Raw genomic sequence first — 27860 nt, 5'->3', positions numbered from 1 at the left:
TTGAGAATAAAGGGTGTATCTTTATAAGGACATTGTCGTGCTACACCCTTTCCCCTCCCACTAAGGTCGGGGTCATGAGGGGGTCATTGGGCCTGGTGATGGGAGAAGCCTTCGTCTGAGGCGCGGGCGGTAGGTTTAAAAATGTGGGGGACGCGGAGCCTGGCCTGGGGTCTGGGCCGTGGCTTGCTGCCGGTGACAGGCGGCTGGTAAGTAGGAGCGCCTTCTCTGGCCGTTTGGTGAACTAGAATCAAGGCGCTGGTGGGAGAGGAAGAGGGGCTACCACGTCAGCACCTTGGCCCAACACACACATCCTTCATGTAACATCACCTATTCACATTCAGGTTTATTATCTCAGGTGTCCAGACCCCCGGGTATCGGTGCCCTGAAAATCAGAGCAATGTATTATTACAAGCACGACAAACTTAAGTTAACGTAGTACAGCATATAACAATAACACTAAGTTTGTAAAAACAAGATGCTGGAAATCCAAAACACCAGGCACAAAATAGTGAAGGAACTCAGCAAATCTGCATCATATATGGATAGGAATAAACAGTCGATTCTCTTCAGGGTTCAGTTTGTGAAATCTTGCTGTGCAAAGCAAGTCTTTTCCTGACACCAGACTTCAAAAGTTCTTTGGAGGCACAAAAGACCGCAGATGTGGGAAATCTGGAGCAACGCACAAGGTTCTGGGGAAATTCAGCAGTTCAGGCAGCTCATGGAGTGAAAGGGACAGTCGACGATTGGGGTCGAGACACTTTGTCTGCACCGGAAAGAAAGGGGAAGATAACTCGTATTAAGATATTAGGGTAGGAAGGGCTGGAGCAGGAACTGGCTGAGATTCCCAAGTGAACCAGGAGGTTTGATGTGAGGTGGTGGAGAGTGGGAATGGTATCAAAAGGTGGCCAGCCCTTTGTCACTTCCAGCAAACATCAACCAGCTTCCAACATCATTCCTACTCTCCCCCTTCCCTCATCTTCCTAACACATCCTCCCCCCTCAGCTGAATCCACCTATCTCCTGCCAGTTCTTGCACCAACTCTTCCACCTCGTCATCTTATACTGGTTATCTTCCCATATTTCCAGATGAAAGATCTCGACCTGAAACGTTGACTATCCATGTCATTCCATATATTCTGCCTGACTTACTGAGTTCCTCCAGTGTTTCTGTGTGTCTCTTCAAATGTTCTTTATAAATTGTATATATTTGGGATGCCGTACAGCTGCTGTATGACCTAAAGTGATGTTGAAGTATATATCTTTCTTTTCTCCCAAATTTACCAGCTAAGTTTATTTGGCCTGTTTACTGTTGTTCGTTATGATTAAATTCATGATGATAATGCTCTATAGCTCACGCTATATCTGTGGAGGGAGAAACAGAATTAATGTTTGAGGTTGTGTCTGGTTTAAAATTCCACCTGTCAACCCTCCGCTCATCTTCGATATGGGCTGTTTTCCTCTCTCCGTTAGCACAGTCAAATCTGTCTGGCATCTATAAAAGCACTGCTTTTGAAATTAATTATGCTTCTTTGTATTATTACCCCTTAGCTTCCCCCATTAATGATTTTATCTGGACTTGTTGATCACTGCTGTTTGTAAGGAGTTTGTAAGTTCTCCCCGTGACCGTATGGGTTAGGGTTAGTAAGTAGTGGGCATGCTATGTTGGCACCAGAAACATGGCGACACAGATGCTGCTGGAATATGGAGCGACAGACACCCTGGCTGAGCAGTATCTATGGAGGAGAGGAAAGGACAACCTTTCCCTGTAACTCAGGTCAAGTCCTGTCAATATAGTTATAGAGAAGCGGAGGAGAGGATAAGACGAAGACAGTTTACAAAGATGTTGACAGGACTTGACCTGAGTTACAGGGAAAGGCTGAATAGGTCAGGACTTTATTCTCTAGAATGTTGGAAAATGAGGAGAGATTTGATAAAGGGATACAAAATTATGAGGGGCATATGTAGGGTTTGGGTGGCAGAGTGGAGATGCATCTACCAAAGGGGGTGTAAGGCGCTCCTCCCCTCCACTAGCCTGCAGATCACCCTTGGTTTTAGCTCCTGCTTAACCACCCAACCCCCACCCCGATCACAGCCATGGGAGTAGGTGGTGGATGGTCTTATGGTATCCGTTAGTCTTGGGAGACCATGGATCTGCGCCTGGAAAGTCTTCACTCTCCAGGGCGCAGGCCTGGGCAAGGTTGTATGGAAGACGAGCAGTTGCTCATGCTGCAAGTCCCCCCTCTCCATGACACCAATGTTGTCCAAGGGAAGGGCAGTAGGACCCATACAGCTTGGCACCAGTGTTGTCGCAGAGCGATTAAGTGCCTTGCTCAAGGACACAACACGTTCCCTAGGCTGGGGCTCGAACTCATGACCTTCAGGTAGCTAGTCCAATGCCTTAACCACTTGGCCACGTGCTCACACATGGTGAGCAGCTGGCATATCACAAGCCCTGGTAATGCGACCACTGACACCAGGCAGACAATCTCTGAAGAGTATTGTTAATGGCTGGGGTCACCCATCTTGTAAAGACACTGCCCAGAAGGCAATGACAAACCATTTCTGTAGAATTTGCCGAGAACAATCATGGTCATAGACCATGTAATGATGATGGATAGGGTAAAAGCAAGCAAGCTTTTTTCACTGAGGCTGGGTGAGACTAGAAGTAGAGGTCATGGGTTAAGGGTGAAAGGTGAAATGTTTAAGGGGGTCATGAGGGGGGAACTTCACTCAGAGGGTGGTGAGAGTGTAGAATGAGCTGCCAGTGGAAGTGATGGGTGTGGATTTGATTTCAACTTTTAACAGAAATTTGAATAGGCACATGAATGGAACAGATATGAAGGGCTATGCTCCAGACGCTAGTCGATGGGACTGGGCAGAATAACAGTTTGATGTGGACTAGATGGGCAGAAAGACCTATTTCTGTGCTGTACCGCTCTGTGACTCTGACAAAGGGGATATCTGTGATAGAATGAGACCAGAGTTTAAATGGGGATAGGTTATGAAAAATTAAAGATTAAAGGTAAGCTTTATTTGTCATGTGTACATTGAAACATTGAAAAACATACAGTGAAAACAAGTCAGCAGGGATTGTGCTGTGGGCACCCCACAAGTGTCACCATGTTTCTGATGCCAACACAGCATGCCCACTAGTTACTAACCCTAACCCATATGGTCATGAGGAGAATTTACAGGCAGCAGTGAGAATCAAGTCCAGGCATTATAGCCAATGGGGGAAGCTAAGGGGTAATAATGTAAACAAGCATAATAAATTTCAATAGCAGTGCTTTCATATATGCCATGCAGATTTAACTGTACTAATGGAGAGAGAAAAATAGCCCATATCAAAGGTGGTTGGAGGTTTGACAGGTAGAATTTAAACCTGACAAGTATGAGGTAATGCGTTTTAGGAAGTCTTGTTAGGAGTAGGACATAGAGCACTACGGAATATTGATGACCAGAGGGACCATGTCTGTAGTTTCTTGAAAGTTTCAAGAGAGGGTGGCAATTATGGTCTATAGCATGCTTAACACTCATAGAACTGTTCATACAGCATGGAAGCAGGCCCTTTAATCCATCTCGTCCATGTGTTACCCAGTGAGCTAATTCCATTTACCTGTGCTTGACCCACTCCCCTCTATACTTCTATCTATCTAAATCAGGTTACCCCTTAATTTCCTACATCTCAGGAAATAAAGTCCTGGTCTACACAATATCTCCATTTCCCCCACCGAAAAGCACAAGCAACATCATAATCAAAGTTGCTGGTGAACGCAGCAGGCCAGGCAGCATCTCCAGGAAGAGGTGCAGTCGACATTTCAGGCCGAGACCCTTCGTCAGGACTAACTGAAGGAAGAGTGAGTAAGGGATTTGAAAGTTGGAGGGGGAGGGGGAGATCCAAAATGATAGGAGAAGACAGGAGGGGGAGGGATGGAGCGAAGAGCTGGACAGGTGATTGGCAAAAGCACATCTTTCCCTCCCCCCCCCCCTGCATTCCGCAGGGATCGCTCCCTACACAACTCCCTTGTCCATTCGTCCCCCCCATCCCTCCCCACTGATCTCCCTCCTGGCACTTATCCGTGTAAGCGGAACAAGTGCTACACATGCCCTTACACTTCCTCCCTTACCACCATTCAGGGCCCCAAACAGTCCTTCCAGGTGAGGCAACACTTCACCTGTGAGTCGACTGGGGTGATATACTGCGTCCGGTGCTCCTGATGTGGCCTTTTATATATATTGGCGAGACCCGACGCAGACTGGGAGACCGCTTTGCTGAACATCTACGCTCTGTCCGCCCGAGAAAGCAGGATCTCCCAGTGGCCACACATTTTAATTCCACATCCCATTCCCATTCTGACATGTCTATCCACGGCCTCCTCTACTGTAAAGATGAAGCCACACTCAGGTTGTAGGAATAACACCTTATATTCCGTCTGGGTAGCCTCCAACCTGATGGCATGAACATCGACTTCTCTAACTTCCGCGAGGCCCCACCTCCCCCTCGTACCCCATCTGTTACCTATTTTTATGCACACATTCTTTCTCTCACTCTCCTTTTTCTCCGTCTGTCCCTCTGAATATACCTCTTGCCCATCCTCTGGGTCCCCCCCCCCCCCTGTCTTTCTTCCCGGACCTCCTGTCCCATGATCCTCTCGTATCCCCTTTTGCCAATCACCTGTCCAGCTCTTGGCTCCATCCCTCTCCCTCCTGTCTTCTCCTATCATTTTGGATCTCCCCCTCCCCCTCCAACTTTCAAATCCCTTACTCACTCTTACTTCAGTTAGTCCTGACGAAGGGTCTCGGCCTGAAACGTCGATTGCACCTCTTCCTAGAGATGCTGCCTGGCCTGCTGCGTTCACCAGCAACTTTGATGTGTGTTGCTTGAATTTCCAGCATCTGCAGAATTCCTGTTGTTAGCAACATCATCATAAATCTTTTCTGTGATATTTCCAGTTTATTAATTTTTTTATATAACAGGGTAACCAAAACCGTATACAGTGTTCCAAGTACTGCCTGGTCAATGTCTGCAACATACCTTCAATACTCTTGTGCTCAATCACTACTCAAAGTTGCAGCCAAAACTTTAAATTGGCTTCCTGGTTCTACTAACGGGAACAGTGTCCTTCTCTCTATCCAATCGCCTGTTGCAACTTTACTGAAAGTCCTGTTTAGACTGCACTTGGAATACTGTGTGCAGTTCTGGTCACCGCACTTTTTGGAAGGATATGGTTGCACTGGACAGTACAGAGGAACTTCAGCACGATATTGCCTGGACTTCCATCATGGGGAGAGATTACATAGGCTGGGTTTGTTTTCTAGGGGCTGAATGAGTCTGATGTAGCTAAGGGGGAGTGATAAGGTAGATAATCAGATTTTTTTTTGCCATGGTATTTAAAAACATTAATTGGTTTGATAACCCTGTACATAGTTCTTTCTTACTCTTTGCAGTAATTTTCATTTTGTTCATAAAAGAAAAACTTAAGATCTTTGCTCTGTCAAGTAGCATTTCTAACCATAAATGTTTCCAACTCCATAAATTTACTCTGTTCCAAACACCTACAAAGTTGTCTGTTTTCTGTGACTTAAGTCATCTTCGCATCCCCTAGTCTTTTCTTCCATTGTCTGAAGAAGTACTTAAAGCCATAAAAATCAGAAGTATTAGAATTTTAGAATTTGTTGTACAAAGTTCTGCATCTCCTTATGCAGACTTTCTGTCCTGGATTCATTTCAGTCTACTACTTCTAAACAAGATAATGTTGAATGACCAGCTAATCTGTTTTTAATCAGCAGCTGAAGAAGAATGTTTGCCAGAGCATGGAGACCTCTAGTAATTGAACCATGAGATTTTTATCAGCTGCCTAAATCTGCGTATGAGGTACATCGCATAAAATGCCTTATTCATAAAGCAGTATCTCTGAAAAAAATGCAACTTTCAGTTCTGCTTTATATATAATAAGCATAAACCGATGGTCTTCATTTGCTTAATCCAATGTAGTGCCAGTGAGATCAGAAATTCATCACTGTGGGAAGGTGATCACGACTTTCAAATATCAAAGTAAATTCAGTTCATGTTCTATGTCTCCTGTATGGAGTTTTATTTGTGTTTGTGTTAAATTGGTCATGTTTTGTTCTCCTAGTTCTCATGTTTGTTCATTGGAGGCCCAGTGCCGATTAATCCAAACAAGTTTACAGAGGCAGCAAGAAGCAACAGAAAAGGAGAAAGCCTCTACAGAGCTAACACAATCTAAGCAGTCAGCAGCAGACTTCAGGTATTCCATCTCTTTCCCAATTTGCATTATTTTAAGTTAGTGTTTTCTTTAAGGTAACCAGGTGCCTAATTTTGATCTAAATGGTATAATTTTACTAGTGACCATCAAGAAATAGTAACATTTAAAAAATGAACAATCCATTTCCTCTGCTTTGGAATAGAATTTTAATAAGGACCATTGCAAAATAATCTGGTCTTGCAAGTGGAGCAAGGCAGTTGGTTTATATAGCTTAGAGGGATTTTTACTTTGCTTGCCAAATCTGGCTTTGAATTAGGCATAAGGTACCTTGTTTATTTCTGTCTACTCATAGTACAAAGCTTTACCAAGTATCCTACTATTTTGATGCTAATCTGATCTGTCTAACATGTATTGTAGTAAGAAGTTAAAGAAAATTTATTCTTGAAGTATATTATGTCAACACACTAAGTTGGTGCTGGATCCCAAGAGAGAGTTTTGTAGAATGCCTATGAGATAGCTTTTTAGAGCAACTTGTGGCTGAGCCCACTAGGGGCAAGGCTATTCTGGATTGGGAATTGTGTAATGAACTGGATTTGATTAGGGAGCTTCAGGTAAAGGAACCCTTAGGAGACATGTGATCACAATATGATAGATTTCACCCTGCAATTTGAGAGGGGGAAGCTAAAGTCAGATGTGGAGTGTTACAGAGGCATGAGAAAGGAGCTGGCCAAAGTTGATTGGAAGAGGACCCTAGCAGGGATAATGGATAATCAGCAACGGCTGGAGTTTCCAGGAGAAATTTGGAAGGTTCAGGATAGGTACATCCCAAAGAAGAAGTACTCCAAAGGCAGGATGACGCAACTGTCAGATATATAAAGAGTAAAAGAGAGGCAAGAGTAGACATCAGACCACTAGAAAATGAAACTGGAGAGGTAGTAATGGTGGACAAGGAAATAGCAGATGAACTAAATAAATATTTTGCATCAGTCTTCAATGAGGAAGACACTAGCGGTATGCCCGAAGTTCAATAGTGTCGGGGCAGAAGAGGGTGCACTTGCTATAATTAGGGAGAAAGAACTTGGGAAGCTGAAAGTTCTGAAGGTAGATAAGTCTGGACCAAATGGACTACGTCACAGGTTTCTGAAAAAGGTAGCTGAAGAGTTTGTGGAGGCAATAGTAATGATCTTTCAAGAATCATTAGATTCTGGCATGGTTCTGGAGGACTGGAAAATTACAAATATCATTCCGCTCTTCAAGAAGGAAGGGAGGCAGAAGAAAGGAAATTAAATGACAGTTCACCTGACCTCAATAGTTGGGAAGATATTGGGAGTCAATTGTTAAGGATGAGGTCTCGGGATACTTGGAGGCACATGATAAAATAGGTCAAAATCAGTATGTTTTCCTTAAGGGAAAATCTTTCCTGACAAATCTGTTGAAATTCTTTGAAGAATTAACAAACAGGATAGACAAAGAAGAATTGGATGTTGTGTACTTGGATTTTCAGAAGGCCTCTGACAAGGTGCTGCACATGAGGTTGCTTAATAAGATAAGAGCCTGTGGTATATTACAAGAAAGATACTAGTATGGGTAGAGAATTGGCTGATTGGCAGGAAGCAAAGAGTGGGAATAAAAGAAGCTTTTTTTGGTTGGCTGCCACTTACTGGGGGGGTCTGCAAGGGTCGGTGTTGGGATTGCTTCTTTTTACATTCTATGTCAATGATTTGGGTGACAGAATTGGTGGCTTTGTGGCCAAGTTTGCAGACAACTCAAAGGTAAGTTAGGGGGAAGGTACTGTTGAGGAAGCAGGAAGGCTGCAGAAGGACTTTGACAGATTAGGAGAATGGGCAAAGAAGTTCCCTTTGGACTAAAAGGAACGAAAGTGAAGACTATTTTCTAAAAAGCAGAAAATTCAAAAGTCTGATTTGCAAAGGGACTGGGGAGTCCTTGTGCAGGATTCCCTAAAGATTAACTTGCAGTATGAGTCGGTGGTGAGGAAGGCAAGTGCAATGTTAGCGTTGATTTCGAGAGGATGACAATATAAAAGCACGGATGTAATGCTGAGGCTTTATAAGGCACTGGTGAGACCTTACTTATTGTGAGCAGTTCTGGGCCACATCTAAGAATGTGCTGACATTGGAGAGGATTCGGAGTAGATTTACGAGAGTGTTTCTGGGAAGGAGAAGATTATCATAAGAGTAGTGATTGGTGGCTCTGGGCCTAAACTTGCTGGAATTTAGCAGAATGATGGGATCTCGATAAAACCTAACGAGTGTTGAAAGGCCTAGATAGAGTGGATATGGAGAGCATGTTTTCTACAGTGGGGGAGTCTAGACCAGAGGGCATAGCCTCAAAATAGAGGGACATCGATTTAGAATAAAGATGAGAAATTACTTTAGCCAGAGGGTGGAAAATCTGTGTAATTCTTTGCCACAGGCGGCTGTGGAGGCTAGCTGATTGGGTGTATTTAAGTTGGAGGTTGATAGGTTCTTGATTAATCATGGTGTGAAAAGTTACAGGGAGAAGGCAGGAGAATGGGGTTGAGAGGAGAAATGAATCAGCCATGAGGAAATGCCGGAGTAGACTTGATGGGCCAGATGGCCTAATTCTGCTCCTATCACTTATGTCTTATGGTCATATACAGGTCCTACAGTAGTGTAGCAGTTAGCACAACGCTATTACAGCTTAGGATGTTGGACTTGAATCCCGGTGGCCTCTGTAAGGAGCCTCTACATCCTCCCCTTGGAATGTGTGGCTGCTCCTGTTTCCTCCCACAATCCAAAGACATACTGGTTAGAAGGTTAATTGGGGACTGTAAATTGTCTCATGATTAGGTTAGGGTTAAATTGAGGGTTGTTGGGGGTCACTGGGCGGTGCGACTCGGGACTATTATGCGCTGTATCTCTAAATAAAGTAAATATAGTATACCACGCTGAGATTCATTTTCTTGTGAGCATACTCAGTAAATCCCAGAAACACAATAGAATCAATGAAAGACCACACCCAATAGGACAGAGGAACAACTGACGTGCAAAAGATAACAAAGAGAAAAAGAAATAATAATAAATAAATATCATAAGATGAAGGGTCGTTGAAAGTAGGTTGTGGAGACAGTTCAGTAATCGGGTGAGTGAAGTTATCCCCATTGGTTCAGAGCCTGATGGTTGAAAGGTAATGAGTGTTCTTCATCCTGTGGTGTGAGTCCTGAGGCTCCTGTACCTTCTTCCTGATGGCAGCAGTAAGAAGAGGACATGGTCTGGGTGGTGCTACCACAGTTGACTTCAATTTTTAATTGACACATTTGAAATTTGGAGGGGGGGGTGGTTGAGTCGTCACCACAACTGACTTCAGTATGCTTAGAGAGCATAAAAGATAACCAAGTTCATCACTACTGATCCTTGCTCGGAAGTGACCGCTTGATTTTTTCATAGCATTGTGTTCAACTGGGATAGAATAGCCTTCTATGTCTGCCTGGATAGGGCTGGTTTTAAATCTCTTCCAAGAAACTTTGTAGGGGGAATTCTTTCCACTTGCCTTCCCATGTTATTGATCACACTGTGCTTGTAATTACTTATCAATGACAAATCATAAATACAGGAGTTCAGTACAGTGTCCCTGTGCAATAATAATTAATAATATTGGGCAGGAATATAATGACTTTTGTTTATTTACAGGTGATTTATGGGGTTGGGGAGGAAGATTTGAGTTAATGTTTTGCTTGTTTATCAATTATTTATATTGTGAAATGAATAATATTTCTGTGTTATTTATAGTATCCTACCTCCAATGCCAGGACAGGAGAGCTCTTTGCGTTGGGAAGGCAAAAAATATGAAGATTTGCATATAGTGCATGTCAAGGCAACATATAATAAGTAAGTGGTGATAATTTATACATAAAGCAAGATTTTCTGAGCTAAGCTGCATACTTCTTTGTAGCCTGTTATGCCACTGGCACTTAGGGCAGCAATGAAGGTCCTCCGTCTCTGTTTGTCCATACCATTAGACACGGGTATAGAAGAATTTTTCATTGCTTTTCCATAACAATTTTTTTTCCTTTTAACTAGTCGGGGTTGTTAGCCCTGAGCCGAACCCCCAAATCTGGAAGACCAGTGGACCACTCTTAGTCTGGCCTCTACCCTTTCACCTGCTTGGTATGGGTGACCCTGCCAAGAGCCAAAGCACAAGGCCCTGACTCTAGGCAACATAGCTGTCCAGGTCATTGAGGCACACAAGCCTCCAAATCCTACAATAAGGTTGTGCTGCTCTTGGAAGAAGCTGCGTACAGGTCGCAGCATTATTATTCCCTTTGCTGCTCTAAGTTACAAGGAAGAAAACATTAGCTGTGATTCCTCTTCCTCTGTTTTGATTCTTGCTTGTAAACATGCACCTGAGTATTATTAATTTGGGACAGAATGGGCTTGGCTGTAGTTGGTGTCACAGTCAAAGCTTTAGATGACATATTGCCCAATGTGAAACATGATCAGCTGTATTAAGACTCCTTGACGGTAATTAGCAAACAACATGTCCTCAGGAGCAAAATTGGTTGGGCAAACTGGTGAGACAAGTAGAAATGGTAGTACAGAAGGCAGTACAGCACTATAACCTTCAAAGTGGTGTAAGGGGTCTGTTGTACCTCAAAAACAACAACTTCCATTTAAATAGAACTTTTAAAATATCAGGAATTGCCCAAACAAAATTAACATTGCGTCACACTAGAGTGAACAACTAACTTCAATCAATAATTAATTCAAGCCAGTTGATGCAGAATACAATGTACGTCAAAATTCTAGTTTCTCCATGCATTCTTTCACTCTTCCTCTCCCCCTCTCTTCATTACATTAACCGACGTAGTCTTTCTGCCTCTGATACCTTCATCTGCATGAGTATAATCCACACTCTGCTATTCCAGTTCTCTTCAGCTGCCCTCCCATTAACCTGCCTTTAGGATTGTCGGCTGATTCAAAAATTTCCTTTCCACATTCTGTCCTCTCCCATCCACTGCTTCTGACCTTGTGAACTTTGATTGTGTTCAGGTGCTCCAATATTTCAAGTTTAAAGTTCCTGAGTTTATGATTAAGTTACTTCATGGACTCAATTCACTTTATCTCTGCAAATGACTCCAACCCTAAATAATCTTACAAATTTTTATTCTTCTGATTCTTTTATTTCACATTGACATGTTTTATCTCCTCCCAAGAAACTCTCCCACTGCTTTGGGCCTGATTTTGGAATTCTTCTGCCTTTTCAATTAACTTTCCTTTCAGATACCTCTTGAAAGTCATTTTAAACTAGCCTTTCCATACTACAATTCTTTCTTTGTTCTACTTTTCATTTTTTCATTGCATTTTCTTGAAACATCCAGGGTTTTTTGCTACAGATACTGAGAAAAGCAACACACATAAAATTCTGGAGGAACTTAGCAAATCAGGAAGCATTTCTTCCATAGGTGCTGCCTGACTTGCATGAGTTCTACTAGTATTCGTGTGTGTGTGTAGGTCTCCTTTTTTCTCTTGAAGATTCTGTGCAAATGTAAATCGTAATTTTTTTGACAATATCAGTATTTGAATATGCTCTCATTGGCAGACTGGTTCTATGTATCAGTTGATTGCTAAGTTTTCGACTTCCACGTTTTAGTACCATCCTCTCTTACTGGGCAACACTTTCTTCTGCGGACTGAAATAATAGTCATACCATCTTAGGTAGCAGAGCCACTGAACTATCCCTAGTCTGATACCAGTTAGAGATCTGAACCAGGGAGGTCCTATGGTGACTTTTGCAGGAAATAAGAAAAGCACATCAGAGCAATCTGATGTCAGGGTCTCTTGCAGCCCAGATAGAGAAGAGCAATGTCTTTGTGAGCATAGCTATAATTGACATGGGTTTGTGCATCAGCAATAAGCATTCTTTATCTAATTTAAGATAACTTTGTGGTAATTAGGTAATCTACAAATTTCTATTGATTGTTTTCTTAACTTTCTCTCTCTCTCTTAAACGCCATTATATTTTTCATAGCACGCATATTCAAGTTATTACCCACGATGGGCAGAGTATGGTGCGGACTTCATGTGGTACCGAAGGGTTTAAGAATGCAAAGAAGGGAACCCCCATTGCTGCTCAGACGGCCGGCATTTCAGCAGCAGCGGTAAAGCAACACTTTTTCTCCCCAATATGGATAGCTAACTTGCTCATACATAGTGAATCTGAGAATCTGTTGACACTTTTGACACTTTTTAATAAAATCCATGAATCCCTAAATCCAGAGTTCACCAAATTTCCTTTAGAGACTTGATTACACAGTGATTCTTTTTGCTGAAGACTGCAGTCAATCTGAGCAACTATAACATATTTGCATTCTGCTGGCTGTGTGATTTCAACATGAAATAAGTTTGGGCAGTGTCATTTAATTAATAGTAAACATGGTCTCACAGGCTCGAGCATACTGATTTAGAGAGGCTACAAAGGTGATTGGTGTGAGAAATAGAACTCCCATGTTATTGTAGTACAAATTGCCATGTGATTTATTTTTTTTTGGCACTGATTCATTGTTATTGTAGGGGAGAGAGAGAGTTGATGTGTCCTGGGAGTGCTTGACTGAACATTGTGGAGGGAACCACTCTGCATTGAGCACATCCTCTGTCTCATTGGGGACCATTTGATGCTGATACTGGCTCCATTTCTAAGAATTCATGTCCCTTGCCATGAAGCACACATAAAGTCATCAATAACATTAGCTCTTTCCCTAGTGAGAATCTGTAAATATTCTACACAATATCTTCCTCAGACTGGCAGACAATAGTCCTCTTTCAGTTTCTCGATTGGTGTCAGGCTGGATCTCAACAATAGTTAGTGGTATCAGCCAAGGTATCCATGCATTATACATTTGCATCGTGTTTTTATCTACAGGGAAATATTAAACTATCGATTAGAAACAGTGCTGAGAATTTTTTCATTTTTGTGTTTAAGAAATAGAAGGCCTGAGTCTTTCATAATTTATCTTTTTTCTTAAAGCACAATATACCAATTCCCTACTTACTGGACCTGTGTTAGCTTAAGCCTCGAGGTAAATTTTCAAGAACGTATAGCTAAACAATTTTGTCTGAATTGCAGATGTTGGGAAGAGAGTTAAGCAGTGCAAAACTCTTGGGGTAACCCACCTGCTAACTCAGCATGAAGATCTGGTTTATGGTCATGGGCACTGGTGATACCATTATAGACTTTAAAAATATAATTGCAATCGAAGCATAAGTTACTTTATGGTTTCTTCCAAAGGTCTAATGTACATTCCTTGAGTAAGTTAAAATTAGGTGCATTTCAAACTGTGTCTTTGGCATCAGTGATGATTTCTAGTGGTAGGGTGTTATTCAATTCAGAATAATAGCATTTCTTGATCTGTTTTAAACTTTTTTCCCGCACTTAGAGGGAGGGCTATATCATTTTCCCCTTATGCTTTTTTTTTAGGTAATTTGATTTTTTTTCTTCTTCTATTATGACAAGTCCTTTTCAGAATCCCTAACTAGAGGATGAGCAATCTCCTGGAGATTCTACAAACTCTGATTTGGGGAATATATTCTGAAGAATCAGTCTGTGTAAGATGTGATCTGTCCCTAACTAAAATCAACCGGAGGATGCTAGTCGGTGGATAGTGGCAACTACTTTTATAATGCAAGCTTTCTACCAGATCTGAATTTTGAAACCTTGAACAAAATGAATTGTTCAGGGATACTGGCAGTATAGGAGCCAATCTTGTATTCATCAAGGGCCACATTAAAATACCATGGGATGTAATACTCTTGAAAGGTGTAATTGGAATAAGCTTTCATTTGTACATTTACATCTTAAGGTGTATTTTATTGTTTACTTAGATATTAGAGAGTGGAAATGCAGATCTTCTCAAGGTTATGACAGGGTCCCGTTCCTAAGGACTGTTTGTATGCCAAACAGTTTGCAAATCAGAAATGTGGTCTCCCGGCAACATATTTAAAGTTAAAATATACGGCTAACAAAAGCAATGTAAAAGTCGAAAGTTCAAAGTAAATTTTATTATCGGAACACATACTGCCTTGAGATTCATTTTCCTACAGGCATACTCAGCAAATCTATAGAATAGTAACTATAAGAGGATCAATGAAAGATCAAATAGAGTGCAGAAGACAACAAACTATACAATTTAAATATAAATAAATAGCAATAAATAACGAGAACATGAAATAACAAAATAAAGAGTCTTTAAAGTGGGATCACTGGTTGTGGGAACATCTCAATGGATCGACAAGTGAATGTAGTTATGCCCTTTTGTTCAAGAGCCTGATAGTTGAGGGGTAGTAGCTATTCTTGAACCTGGTGGTGCGAGTCCTGAGGCCCTTGTACTTTTTGCCTGATGGCAGCAGCAAGAAAAGAGCATGGCTTGGGTGGTGAGGATATCTGATGTTAGATGCTCCTTTCCTATGACAGTGTTCCACGTAGATGTCCTCGATGGTTGGGAGGGCTTTACTGTGAGCAATGGCATTGACACAAACCTAATTCCTGCTTGGCAGAAGATTCCCGCGGCACTGCATCTACTAGCATGACAATCACATGACTTCTTAAATGCTCATTAATATATGTGGACTGTTCATAAGTCAGGCATTCCTGACCAGGGAGAACCTGTAGATCACTTGTCCAATCTGTTTGTGTTAATCTGTCCTCTACTCCATCTCATATGCAGGAGGTACTTTCAAGCAGTAAGTTTATTTGAGGGTTCAGCCTGAATGATTTGTAAAAATCAAAATAATTGACAAATGAAACAGGGCTTCTACCCACAATTAACACTAAAGCTGTATCTTGGGAAGGTTGCTCAGTATCTTCTTGCTTTCCATACTTGGTCCTGTCCCTGGACATAGTGTATAGAGATGTCCTTTGGACACCCTTTTGTATCAGCTAATAGGATCACAGCTATCAGCCACTAAACAGTTCAGGTGTCATGTCATTCCATTCTATATCTGCCAGCTACACTTTGTGCCCAAATGGTAACTTCCTTTCACTCATTTCCAATTCCCTCCACTCCTGTCAATCTTGTCTGATGTATTTCAAGATGGAATGTGTATTCATCCTGTTCAATAGCCTCTTAAAAGACAGCTTTATTTGCACTAATGGCTAGGAGATGCTCCTCACAGAAGACTGGCACCCTGCAAAGTTATGATGCCACTATAAATAACTATTCTGATAATCTAACCCTACATAATTTAACTATGATTGTTGATGAATGAAACTGCAAGGAGATTTGAACCTAGCTGCAGATGACCAGACATCTGTAATAAAAAATTGACAGATGGGAAGGACTTAAAAACTCAACCGTAAGGCGATATTACACATTCATCTTAACCACCTAAATCCACTGCAACTTGAATTACAATTCTAAACATCTCTTGGAGCAATTATGTTGATCAGATGGAAACATGAGATGGGCCTGCATTTCAATTAGAAGTTTATTTAGAAATGAGTACTGTCCTACCTACATATTTTTGGTCATCATATTTCTGTTAAATTTATGTGAATTCTTCAAAGTAACAGTGAGTTTCATTTACCAGATTGATCAACTGAAACAAAACTTGATTGTATACCCTCATTTACTTAATTTTGTTGTGTTCCTGAAACAGTATCTGTTTGCAAAATGAGCTGCTTAACCCCAATAGCCCACATTTTAGACCATAAGATACAGGAGCAAAATTAGGCCACTTGGTCCATCACAGCTGATTCATTTTTCCTCTCAGTTCCAATCTCTAAACTTCTCCCGATATCCTGTCATGCCCTGACTAATCAAGAATTTATCAGCCTCTGCTTTAAATATACATAAATACTTGGCCTCCACAGCTGCCTCTAGCAACAAATGACATATTTTCCAAGAAGACGTTCAATATTTTGTGCAAAAAATACAACAAAAGTAATATTCCCGCAAATGAATGTTGCTATTTTCAGTTTCAATCAGTCTATAAAATCACTGCATCTGTGCTTGTTTTCTAGCACTGACTGAACTATATTCTATTAGTCAACTTGATCAACTCCAGTCATTGTGATTTTACAATACTCATGAAGTGACGTTGTCTTGCAGAAGATAGAAAATAGATCCTGAATGTACCTCTGTATGTCTTTGTAGACACACAGATGAGCAGAGACATGGATGTTAAGAATTGCTCATGCATTTCAAAAATAGTGTAATTACCATATTGCATAGTAAAGAATATCTTCAGTAGGTGGTGCTATCACCATGAAATAGTGCAGAAAAGTACACATAGTAAGCACAATAGGAATATTAACTCCAAATGAGTCATTTGTGCTTTTACAGTTTTCATATCTATAATAAACATCTTGGTACGTATGATAATGTTCATTTCAGTGAGCATTCAGTCCATGATGTTCTGTACAAGATCCATCTTATTTTCAGGATTTAATTTTACAACTATGTAACTTACTGTCGGTCAATCAGCAGATTTGTTATTGCCAAGCCATGCAGTTGCCTATTTGCCAGTCATAATTCATTCTTTGTGGACAGTCATTGATAATATGATCTACAAAGATAGCAAGGCAGGTAAATGAGGTGGTGAGAAAGCCAAGCAACACACACGAAATGCTGGAGGAACTCAGCAGGCCAGGCAGCATCTAAGGAAAAGAGTCCAGTCGCCCCCTTGGCCTGAAATGTTGACTGTACTGTTTTCCATAGAAGCTGCCTGGCCTGCTGAGTTCCTCCAGCATTTTGCGTGTGTTGGGTCTCGGCCTGAAACGTCGACTGTACCTCTTCCTAGAGATGCTGCCTGGCCTGATGTGTTCACCAGCAACTTTGATGTGTGTTGCTTGAAGTTCCAGCATCTGCAGATTTTCTCTTGTTTGTGGTGAGAAAGACACATGGGTTGTTTTCCTTTATTAACCAAAGCTTGTAAGAGCAGGTTATGCTTGAAATGATGCAACATTGGTTGGGCCACACCTTTAATATGATGGATCATTCTCATTGCCACATTACAGAGCAGAAGTGTTTGCACTTCAGGAAGTTGCCAGGAATGAAAAGTTATAGCAATGAGGAGAAGTTATAGAACTAACAAATGCATAACCAGTCAGAAAGAAAAAGTGAAAATTAGCCCACTGTGTCTATTCTGGTTGGAAAGGAGCTGATCTAAACAAGTGTCACCTTCCACCGCTAGGTTCAGAGCCCTGCAGGTCGGTGCTCCAGAGTTCATATCTGAGTCTTTATTAATCACTCTGGCAGCTGGTAATAGTGGTTAAGGTGGAATAGGGGAAGCTGAAGAGAGACAAATGAGATGTCTAAAATTTGAAAGAGATAGAAGAATAAGTAGTAAGGATCTATTTCATTTAGCAAAGGAGTCAAAAATCAGCGATACATTGACTCATTGTAATTGGTGAAAAGAATAGATGGGGGATAAGGAAATTATCTTTCACTCAGAGATAATAGAGGTCTGGAACTCACTGGCTGCCAGAGTGATAGGCAGAAATCCTCATCACATTTTAAAAAAAGACTTGGATGCATTGACCTGCAGGCTTCCAAACTTAGTGCTGGAGGGTGACATTAGATTAGGTAACTCATTTCCAAGCTACGTTGACAGAATGGCAAAGGCCCCAGCTCGGGAACTTTTTTGAAAAAAAAATCTTAAAATAAAAACTAGATTGTTATCTTCCGTCCATGCTCTCTTGTTTTTCTTAAATCCCTTTTTAAGATAACTCAGAACCGCTCCAGTAAAACAAATTCTACTCAGTCTCAAATGAAAACAGGAAAATTCTGACAGCACTCAGCAGATCAGGCAACATCTGTGAAAATAGAAACTAAGTTAACATTTCAGATCAATACACACCAAATGCTGGAGGAACTCAGCAAGTGAGGCAGCATCTATGTAGGGAAATAACAGACAAAGTTTCAGGCTGAGATCCTTCATCAGGACTGGAAAGGAAGGGAGCAGAAGCTGTCTGACCTGCTGAGTTCTTCCAGTATATTTTATGTGTTGCTCAAGAGTTGCATTATCTGTAGCTTTTTGTGTGTATTTCAATGATGTTTCATTGATACTACATTGCAAGAAGTTCCACTCAACTAAAAAAAAAGTTATGTCATGATTTGTCGCTTTTTTGTACTGGCTTCACAATTATCTCTCCCACAAAAATGAAACAAAGCCGTGCTTTATCAAGTAAAACTTGTACCTTGATTTAACATTTGAGTTGCTCAGTAACAGGTCATCCTCTGATTTGTTTTGTGAAGCTTAGAATGATCACTGATAATTTCAATATTTTGTTTTAAAGTCTTCGTTCCTCTTTGCTACATTTCCTGTCATCCAATTTAATAATCAAAATTTGTCGCAATTATAGTTTGTTATTGTTTACAACATTATTTGGAATATTCATCAAAACCATGCTATTAACTGAAAAAGTTTCATCTTAGTCAAAAGTAATCATTATGAAGAGAGATTTTTGTTTACTCACCTAATGCTGATTAAACTATAAATATTATGGGTGGACTTTGTGGCTGTAAGAGGATTTATTATTTGAATTATTCATTGAACATTATGTAGCATAACACTCTTATGATAAAGTCAGTGTGTCACCAAAAATGCCATGAGAAATGCCTGTGTTGATCTGCCATTCTGTTGCCTATCTGTAATTATTTCTTCGTCAGTCATTCATGGGATGTGACTGTTGCTACTACATCAAGAATATGTTGACCACCCTTATTACCTCTAAACAGAGGTACTTGGTATCCAATTTCAGAGGCCATTTGACAATCAAACACATTACTATGGGTCTGAGATATATAAACTTTAAATACAAACATGCCAAATTTTGAACTGTTATTGATCAATTCCTTCCAAGAGTAAATTTGGGCGTTTGGGGTGGCGGGGGGGTGGGGGGGAGATATTGAAAATTAGTGTTTTAAGATTTTTTTAATATAAAGCTCCAAGACATTAGGTAATGAACCAATACCATGGATCACTATACTGAATGTTCAATACACTGAATTGGAGCAAAGGAGGATGAAAGCTGACTTGATAGAGGAGTACAAGATGATAAGATGCATAGGTCAAGTGGTATGCCAGAGACATTTCCCCAGAGCAGAAATAGAAATACGAGAGGGAATAATTTTATGGTGTTTGGAGGGAAGTATAAAGGGGATGTCAGAGGGAAGTGTTTTTGACTCAGAGCATGGTAGTGCATGGAACTTGCTGCCATAGGTGGTGGTAGAGGACATTTAAGAGACTCTTAGGTAGGCACATGGATCTAAAATTTTGAGACCTCTATAGATGTGTGGTGGAAAGTGTATTGACTGGCTGCATCACAGCCTGTTATGGAAACATCAATGTCCTTGCACAGAAAATCCTACAAAAAGTAGTGGATACAGCTCTGTCGATCACAGGTAAAGCCTTTCCCACCGTTGACCACATCTATATGGAGCGTTATCGCAGGAAAGCAGCATTCATCATCAGAGACCCCACCACCCAGGTCATGCTCCCTTCTTGCTGATGTCATTGGGAAGCAGGTACATTGGGAAGGCTCAGAACTGTCACCACCAGTTTCAGGAACAGATATTATCCCGCAGCCATCAGGCTCTTGAATCAAAGGTGATAACTTCACTTGCCCCATCATTGAACACAACCCCACAACCGATGGACTCACTTTCAAGGACTCTTCATCTCATGATCTTAATATTTATTTATTATTAATATTTATTTTTGTATTTGCACAGTTTGTTGTCTTGCATACTGGTTGAACTCTCAAGTTGGTGCGGTCTTTCATTAATCCTATCATGGTTATTCTATTGAGGATTTATTGAGAATGGCTGCAAGAAAATCAGTCTCAGGGTTGTATATGGTGACATATATGTATTTTGATAATAAATTTGCTTTGAACTTCGAACTTTTGATGAAAATAAAGGGCTATATGGAAAGGAAAGTTTTGGTCGATCTTAGAGTTGGTTAGAAGGTCAGCACAACGTCATGGGCCGTAGGGCCTGCACTGTGCTGTACTGTTTGATGTTCTGAATGTTCATTATTCTGTTATAGACCCTTCAATCGCTGAGGGAAAACAAAAAAGATTTAAAATGGGAAGTTGCAAGCAGTAGCTTTTTCTAGGCTCAGGAGGAAGCTAATCAAATAATTGTATATGGAAAGTATACACTGACAAGTTGAATTAATTAAGATTGAATATAACTCATTATAACTTATCATGATTTTGTTTATTTACTGTGTAATTAGTGCAGCTCAGGTCTATTATATAGTTCTGAAGTTAAACTTCTTGGCACGCTTTTGAGGTATACATGTTCAAGATGTAAGCACCGGCAACAGAAACAGGTTACACTGGCACAAAACATCCAAGACCACAGCCACCATGTTTTCTTTGTTGGGTCTGACAGTATTCTGTTAAAACTTCCTCCTTGTTCTGCCAAACTTAATGAAGTACTGTTTCTGAACCACAAAACTATATCCTACCACAGATCTTGCTGATATTCTTTAAAGTTTATATTTGTTGATCTCCTTAAGTAGACATTTTAGATGTGATGAATTTTGCTTCCTAGTTCCCTCCAGCCAGTGTGTAAATTTCTCTGATAATGAAAGTTTCCCATCAAAGATGATCATTACATTGGAAGATTTCCACTGGTATAATCCATTACTGCCAGAACAGCGTCAGTCAATTTTCAGAGAAATGAATACCACAAAAATGCACCTCCTGTTGACAGTATCATGGCATCTTTAATCAACAGCTAGGCCAAGAGTGAAGAGTCACTGATAACGGACATTATAAGAAGGAAAATCAGAGGGGAAGCAAAAACAAATGGGAATAACAATTAATTATGTTAGCAGAAATTAAAAAGATACCATCATTGATGAGAGTGCAGAGGGGAAAGGGAATTAGCTTTTTTAAAAAAAATCTTAACATTATTTTTAGAATAAATAAAATCCTAAATAAAATTTGGCAATTTTTGTTTTGTGGACAGAAAGCAATTGATCGGGGAATAAACTTTGTTCGTGTGATGGTGAAAGGTTTGGGACCTGGCAGGATGGTGAGTTACAGCATTTCAATTGCTGATGTTTCCATAATACCTTTTCTATCACCTGTTTATTGTTGCCTTTGAGTCTCCAAAGCAAAAAAAAAACATTTATCAAATGCATATTTGAGATCTCAGTACATACTTGCTTAACCACCAATTGTTTGTAATTTGAATAATATATCGTTGAGTGTTTTTTGTATTAATATGTCCTGAAATGTTTATTGTATGATGCACTATTACACAAAATAATTCAGATAAACAATTGTAGACCAACAATTAGATTGTTTAGAAGCCTATACTTTGAAAACTATTGAGTTTTAAAAACTTTGAAACAACTTACTTCAAACTAAGATGGAGCAGGAACCTGCCTCAATCGTGAAAAAGGAAGTAGTGCATTACATTTGAAATCTCCAGTAAAATTAAACCTGGGTTGCTGGCACTATAATAGTGTTACACTAACCATTACAGTACCATTCCACCCTATTTTCTTTAAGACGTTCCTTAACACCACCACCCCTATTAGATTTTTTTAATGGCTTTGTGTCAAATTTTGCTTGATATTACTACTGCGGCCCAATTTACTAGTAATGGGCTTTCCATAATATGGTTAGTTGTATTGTACTATGGTGGGGGAGGGAAGGGTGGGTGTGTTGCTTGGCTCGAAGGAAATTGAGGACCATCCATATTTGTATCTGATTCTAGTCTTACCACAAGTGAGGTCAGCAGATTCTTTTTATTTTAATTCAGCAATATTTTCATTTCAGATCTCTATTTTTCTAGTCTGATAATGTAAGTACAGCTCCACAACATTGAGAAAAGTTATCAGCTTCTGGACAAAATATTCCCATCAGTAGTTTAAGAATTAGTTCAGCTTGAATATGTTCTATTTTTTAAGTTCTAGAATCACTCAACAACGACAGTGATGTTGCATCTGGGAAACAAGGGGTGATATAGGGGAAAGAACAAAAAACGTATCTTCGTATAATGTGCAAATCTGAAATAAGAACCTTACCTAAACCGAGTATTAGTTCTGTTCCTCTGAAGACCACTTTCCCTGTTCACTCTATTACAGTTAGAGTACGATTTCTCAATAAGAAAATAAAAATAAAATACTAATTGGATAGGAAGACTGAGACATCATTCTTCCAGTTAACCAATATTATGTATTCTAAAACACATTAACGGGCCGTGGGTGGTGTGAATGCTTAAGAAAGCATGAAACAGAAAGTGCATTTGCCGCAACAAGCTGATTCCCTCCACTACCTCCGTGCTTTGGAAAGAAAAATAAGCCTTTACACCCTAGAGATGGCTTCTCAGAACACTGCACATAAACATTATTCATTATTATACCCCAGACTGTCCAGAGATTAATTCTTAGCAAATTAACTTACAAAACATTTATTTGGTACACCAGACCTGATGCTGCATCTACTGATGGCATTAGTCTATTTGCTGTAAGACCTCACCGTTGTTAGTCTCCATGTGGGCATTTTCTTCCAACTGGCTTTAGTCCTTAAGTACTTAATTTCTTCAGACTTGTTTGAATGGCTAATTAGTGGGAGTAACCACTATATTCAGTACTGTGCAAAATTCTTATACACATATACATAGCCAGGGTGCTCAAGACTTTTGTACAGTGTGTAATAATTCTATGTATTACACTGTACTGCTGCCACAAAGAAAATTCATGACATATGTGAATGATGATAAACCTGATTCTGATATGGGTCTCTATTGTGGACTGAGAGTGGGAAGGGGGCAGGGAGAGGGGAATCATGGTTGGGAAAAGGTGATGGAGCGGGAAACACCAGAGGGACATTCTGTAAAGATCAATAAACCAGTTGTTTGGAATCAAATTACCTTGCCTGGTGTCTCAGCGCTGAGTGTGCCTTGCACCCACACCATCCCCTGCCCCTGGCATTCCTTCTCTGCCATCTGTCCCACACCCCCCAGCGGCACTTCACCCTCGCCATTCCCAACATCCTTTGCTCCCACCAGATTTACAAACTCACTCTCCGCTCCACGTTGGCAAATACAGTACTGTGCAAAAATCTTAAGCACCCTAGCTGTATATCTGTGTCTTAGACCTTTGCATGGTACTGTACCTTTGTAGAAATATTGGTACAAGGAGAGTATTTATTTAGCCCATTGCCCTTATTTATGCTTTCGTACTCTCATTCCAGTTCCTTTTGTAATCATTTTCTCTAAGTGTTGCTCTAATTTCCCATGGGTTTATCTATTTATCACAATTACTGAGAGTATTAAAGCCATATAAAAGATAAAATTGAAGAGGTGTCCTATTTAGAAGTATACATGTAGGACTAATAAATGGACAACCTTGGTATTTTTTTTAGAAAGAGTTTGGTCTCTGTATTTTATAGGGAAATAAAATGATAGGATACATAGGCACATATTCATAATGTGAGGTTTTATTCACCTTGTTCCTCCTGCTTGTTCTGTCAAATCCCTCCTGACAATGATAAAGCTTTGTAATATTTGGCTCTTATTTTCTTGAAAGAATGTGAAGCTTCAGGCCAAATGATGGTGGGGAAAATGTAGGAAGAAACACACAATGTGGCACTTGAGAACAAATGTACATGCACTAGATGAGATTTTAATAGCTTGCCAGCTATAGGCCCCTTATCAAGAATGTGTGAAGCATGACGTCTAACTTGGGCATTATTCAATGGCTCAAGTATTCTGACCTCCATAAATGATTTTTATATGCATTGTAAATAACTTACCACTGAGGTCTCCAATTAAGTAGAGCATTTCCTCACTGATCCTTCCTCATGTTGTTGAGTGCACTATTTCCTGACTATTTCTAATTTGTCTGATTTGTACTGAAACTGATGATCTGGCTCCCTCAAGACTTTAGTAATGTGAGTCTATCAGATTCCAGACTTCAGGATATTCCTCTTGTAAATGACACCAACAGGCTTAATTCACCTTTATTAGGATTGGGGTTCCCAACCTGGGGTCCACAGACCCCTTGGTTAATGGTAGGGGTCTATGGCATAAAAAACGTCAGGAACCCCTGATTTAGATGTTGGACACTAATATAATGAACTTTCCAAAGACAATTGCAACTTCCTTTACAGTGAACAGAGCTGACAATCCCACACCAGTGGCTCCGTAGCCTTGTCTCACAGTGCTGGAGAACTAAAGGACCAACGGGGCAAGGAATTGAAATTGCAACTAGAATTGGTTTATTATTGTCGCATATACAGTGAAAATCTTATCTTGCATACTGTTCATACAGATCAAGTCATTGTGCAATGAATTGAGGTAGGACAAAATAAAGCAATAACGCAAATAATGGTGATTGAAGGAAAGTTTAGGAGGCATGTCAGAGAGGTTTTTTTTTACCCAGTGCATGGAATGCACTGCTAGGGGTGGTGATAGAGGCAGACATTAAAAAGACTGTTGGGTACATGAATGAAAGGAAAACAAAGGGCAATGCGGGAGGGAAGCAATAGATTGATCTTGGATTTGGTTAAAGGTTTGCACAACAACCTGGACCGAAGCACCAGTGCTGTGCTGTATTGTTCTATGAACCTAATGAGCTATATGACCTGGAACCCTGGAGAGGTTAATGCAAGATTAAAGGGAGCACATGAAGTGTGTCCCAGTAAGCCAGCTGATGTACCATCAGGATTTCCGTCTGGTAGGATAGTAGATCATTGGAATTTTACTGTGGCTTTTGCACTTGTTTGCTGATGGTTGGTATCTAATTCATCAGTGCTGCTTGTACATCAGTTATGATCATTGTCTGAATGTTTATTCTGTTTCAATTACTATAACCTGGTTTCTGATGATACCCCTTTGGCATACTTGCCCCTCTCCATTTTTTTGTTTCTCTCATAAAGGTTGTTTCTCCATCCAGTAGGGTACATTTATGCTGTTGGCATTCAACCATCAGCCCATCATCTTATGTGAATATTCACCAGCAGGCACTGACATTAAGTGAAAATATGCTGTTTTTTTATAGAACATAGAACATTACAGCACAGTGCAAGTCCTTTGGCCCACGATGTTGTGCCAACCTTTTAACCTACTCTAAGATCAATCTAACCTTTGTTCTGAGATAGCCCTCCATTTTTCTGTCATATATGTGGCTATCTGAGAGTTTCTTCAATGTCTCTCATCTATCACTCTCTGTCACCATTCCTGGCAGGATACTCTAAGCACCCACTGCTCTCTGTACAAAGCTTACCTCTGACATCGCCTCTATACTTTCCTTCAATCACCTTAAAATTATTTATGGTGGGCTGCTAAACATGTTTTCAAATGATAATTGTAAGCATTTTCAAGCAGAAGTGACTGGATAGCGCTGGGCACATGAATCTAGGTGGATTTTCATTAGCCCAAGGGCTGGTAAGTTTTTTTCCCTATCACCTCAAGTGAATTCTTCATTTTGAACTTTTAATCAGCTGAACACTTCTGTTGACAGGATAAGTTTACAGAGTTGCTGATTAAAAAGGTGTTCAATGCTTTTAAATACATTTAAGGATATAGATATAAGAAAATTAAGTTGCTATTTTTCCATTGCAGTCTGCTATAAAAGGACTAAGTATGGGTGGCCTCCAGGTGGTTTCAATTACGGACAACACTCCAATCCCCCACAATGGCTGCCGACCGCGGAAAGCACGCAGGATGTAAACCTTTGAAATGTGCAACTAAGGAGGAATCAAAAGGACCAGTCATTTGTTCTAGAATGTCGTCTTTTCAACCCACAGCAACGTGAAACATTTGAACTCTAATTATCAGAGGCTTGTCAGAAGAGTGAGTGTAACAGCTAAATTGGACTGTGCTGGGTAAATGATGACGAGATATTCTAATTCTGCATGTTCCCATTGAAGGGGCTGATTAGAAAGTGTTCATTTTCACAGCTCCAAGACTCTTCGTCCAAATGAGCATAGACAGCTACAAGAACTGTCATAAAATAAACTTTGAAAACACAGCAACTCTTTTGCCTCAAAAGCTTCTTTTCTTGCCAGTTAGTTTTTCTTATTCGCACTATAAAACTATTAGCTTCACTTTTTTTTTAAAGTTGATGTGGTAGCCTGGTAATTGTAGGGAAGAATTAGAGATAGATTAAAATCAGATGCATGCAGAAGTCTGGCTGCTCACCACCTTGGCCATGTTCCCCACTCTAATCTTTTAATGTCCACTGTGTTCCCAGTGCAGGTTGGATAGTATGATGAGCTAATTCAGCTCAGAGCTGCAGCATTTAGACTTATTTTGGGTTGTCGTATGAATGAGTTATTGTTCATCAAAATTTGTTAATATTAATTAAAGCTCTACTTTCCATTCAGCAGGGGGCTGCTGAATGCAAAGATTCATTCAATCCCAAGAAATTGTCATTTACATCCACAACATTCACGAATACATTAAAGATATTAATGAGCACTTCCTCCAGTTCCTAAATCGCTGTCAGACAACAATTTCAGTTGCAGATTAGTTTGAATGATATTTGAAATGAAACGAAAGACAGCAGGATTGGTGTCTAACTTCTAACCTTGCATGATTTTTGATTGCAAGTTGACACAATTGCCACTTAGCATGCCTTAGCCACACACTAATTAAGCTGCAGAAGGGTCTGTGTATAGCCCACTTACTAGGGTTATGTCAGTAGGGATCTAAAAAGAATGAAAACTATTACTACTGTAATAATGTTCCAGAAATATCTGCTTGGTATATATGGTGTGTGCTTGACTAGAATAGCGGTTTAATCATAACCATCTTTTTATTAGACTTTCCTGAGAGTTATTAGCTGTACTGTTCCTTCAAGGAATGACTTGAATAATTGCAAGTCCTCCCAGATTGACAGTAGTCTGATAAAGTGGGAAACAGGAAAATTGGTGCTTGAGTACATAAAAAAACACCTCCTCCCTCCCCTATTCCATCTTGAAAGTTTTCCATGATATGTTTTATGATTACACCTCTTCAGAGAGTACATTCTGAAGTTATTTAGATATTTTGAACGAGTTTCACTACAATCATTTTTTCTGATTTAATTAAGCTCTGTTCACTTTATGTTATGTTTACATATTTAATGCTCACTTTGGAAAAGCTTGATGGAAAAAACAGTGGCCTAATAGAAGCAACACACACAAAATGCTGGAGAATCTCAGCATGTCAGGCAGCATCCATGGAGGGAATAAGCAGTCAACATTTTAGACAAGGACCCTTCATCAGGACTGTATGGATGAAGGATCTTAGGCTGAAACATAAACAGTTTATTCCCCTCCACAGATACTGCCTCACTTGCTGAGTTCCTCCAGCATTTTGTGTGTGGTGCTCAGGATTTCCAGCATCCGCAGAATCTCTTTGTATTTGTGGCCTTATGGAAGAGCAGCTTCACTGCCCTTTATATTTGATATTCCGAAGTCCCTGAGAATATATATTTGTATACAAGTATAAATGAACTAATAGTTTAAAGAATAATGTACTTGAACCACAAAATCATAGAACCACACAGCAGAGAAACAAGCACCTTGACCAACCATGTCCATGCTAACCTTTTTGCCCACCTTCAACAATCCTATTTGCCCACATTAGTTTCCTTCTACGCCTTTGCCTTTTAAAGTGCCTGTCTAAATAACTCAAACTAAGGTA

General features: G+C 40.2%; 1 protein-coding gene across 1 annotated transcript; it reads left to right on the top strand.

Annotated features, from left to right (window-relative positions):
- Positions 1-59: 59 nt before the first annotated feature.
- mrps11 (mitochondrial ribosomal protein S11) lies at positions 60-26233 on the top strand. The gene is made up of 6 exons (XM_072278138.1): positions 60-206; positions 6137-6268; positions 9997-10095; positions 12236-12365; positions 21186-21251; positions 25794-26233. The coding sequence occupies exons 1-6, from the start codon at positions 142-144 to the stop codon at positions 25899-25901; spliced, it is 600 nt and encodes a 199-aa protein (XP_072134239.1). The 5' UTR covers positions 60-141; the 3' UTR covers positions 25902-26233.
- The last annotated feature ends 1627 nt before the right edge of the window (positions 26234-27860 follow it).

The sequence above is a fragment of the Mobula birostris genome, chromosome 14 (genome assembly GCF_030028105.1).
Source record: "Mobula birostris isolate sMobBir1 chromosome 14, sMobBir1.hap1, whole genome shotgun sequence".
Classification (NCBI taxonomy): domain Eukaryota; kingdom Metazoa; phylum Chordata; class Chondrichthyes; order Myliobatiformes; family Myliobatidae; genus Mobula; species Mobula birostris.
The sequence above is the reverse complement of the archived record's forward strand: the minus strand, read 5'-3'. Positions and strand labels throughout refer to the sequence as shown.

Coding starts and splice junctions, on each gene's coding strand:
- mrps11 (XM_072278138.1), top strand. CDS start 142: ATGTGGGGGACGCGGAGCCTGGCCTGGGGTCTGGGCCGTGGCTTGCTG. Junction 207..6,136: donor CTGCCGGTGACAGGCGGCTG/GTAAGTAGGAGC, acceptor TTGTTCTCCTAG/TTCTCATGTTTGTTCATTGG. Junction 12,366..21,185: donor CCGGCATTTCAGCAGCAGCG/GTAAAGCAACAC, acceptor TTTTGTGGACAG/AAAGCAATTGATCGGGGAAT.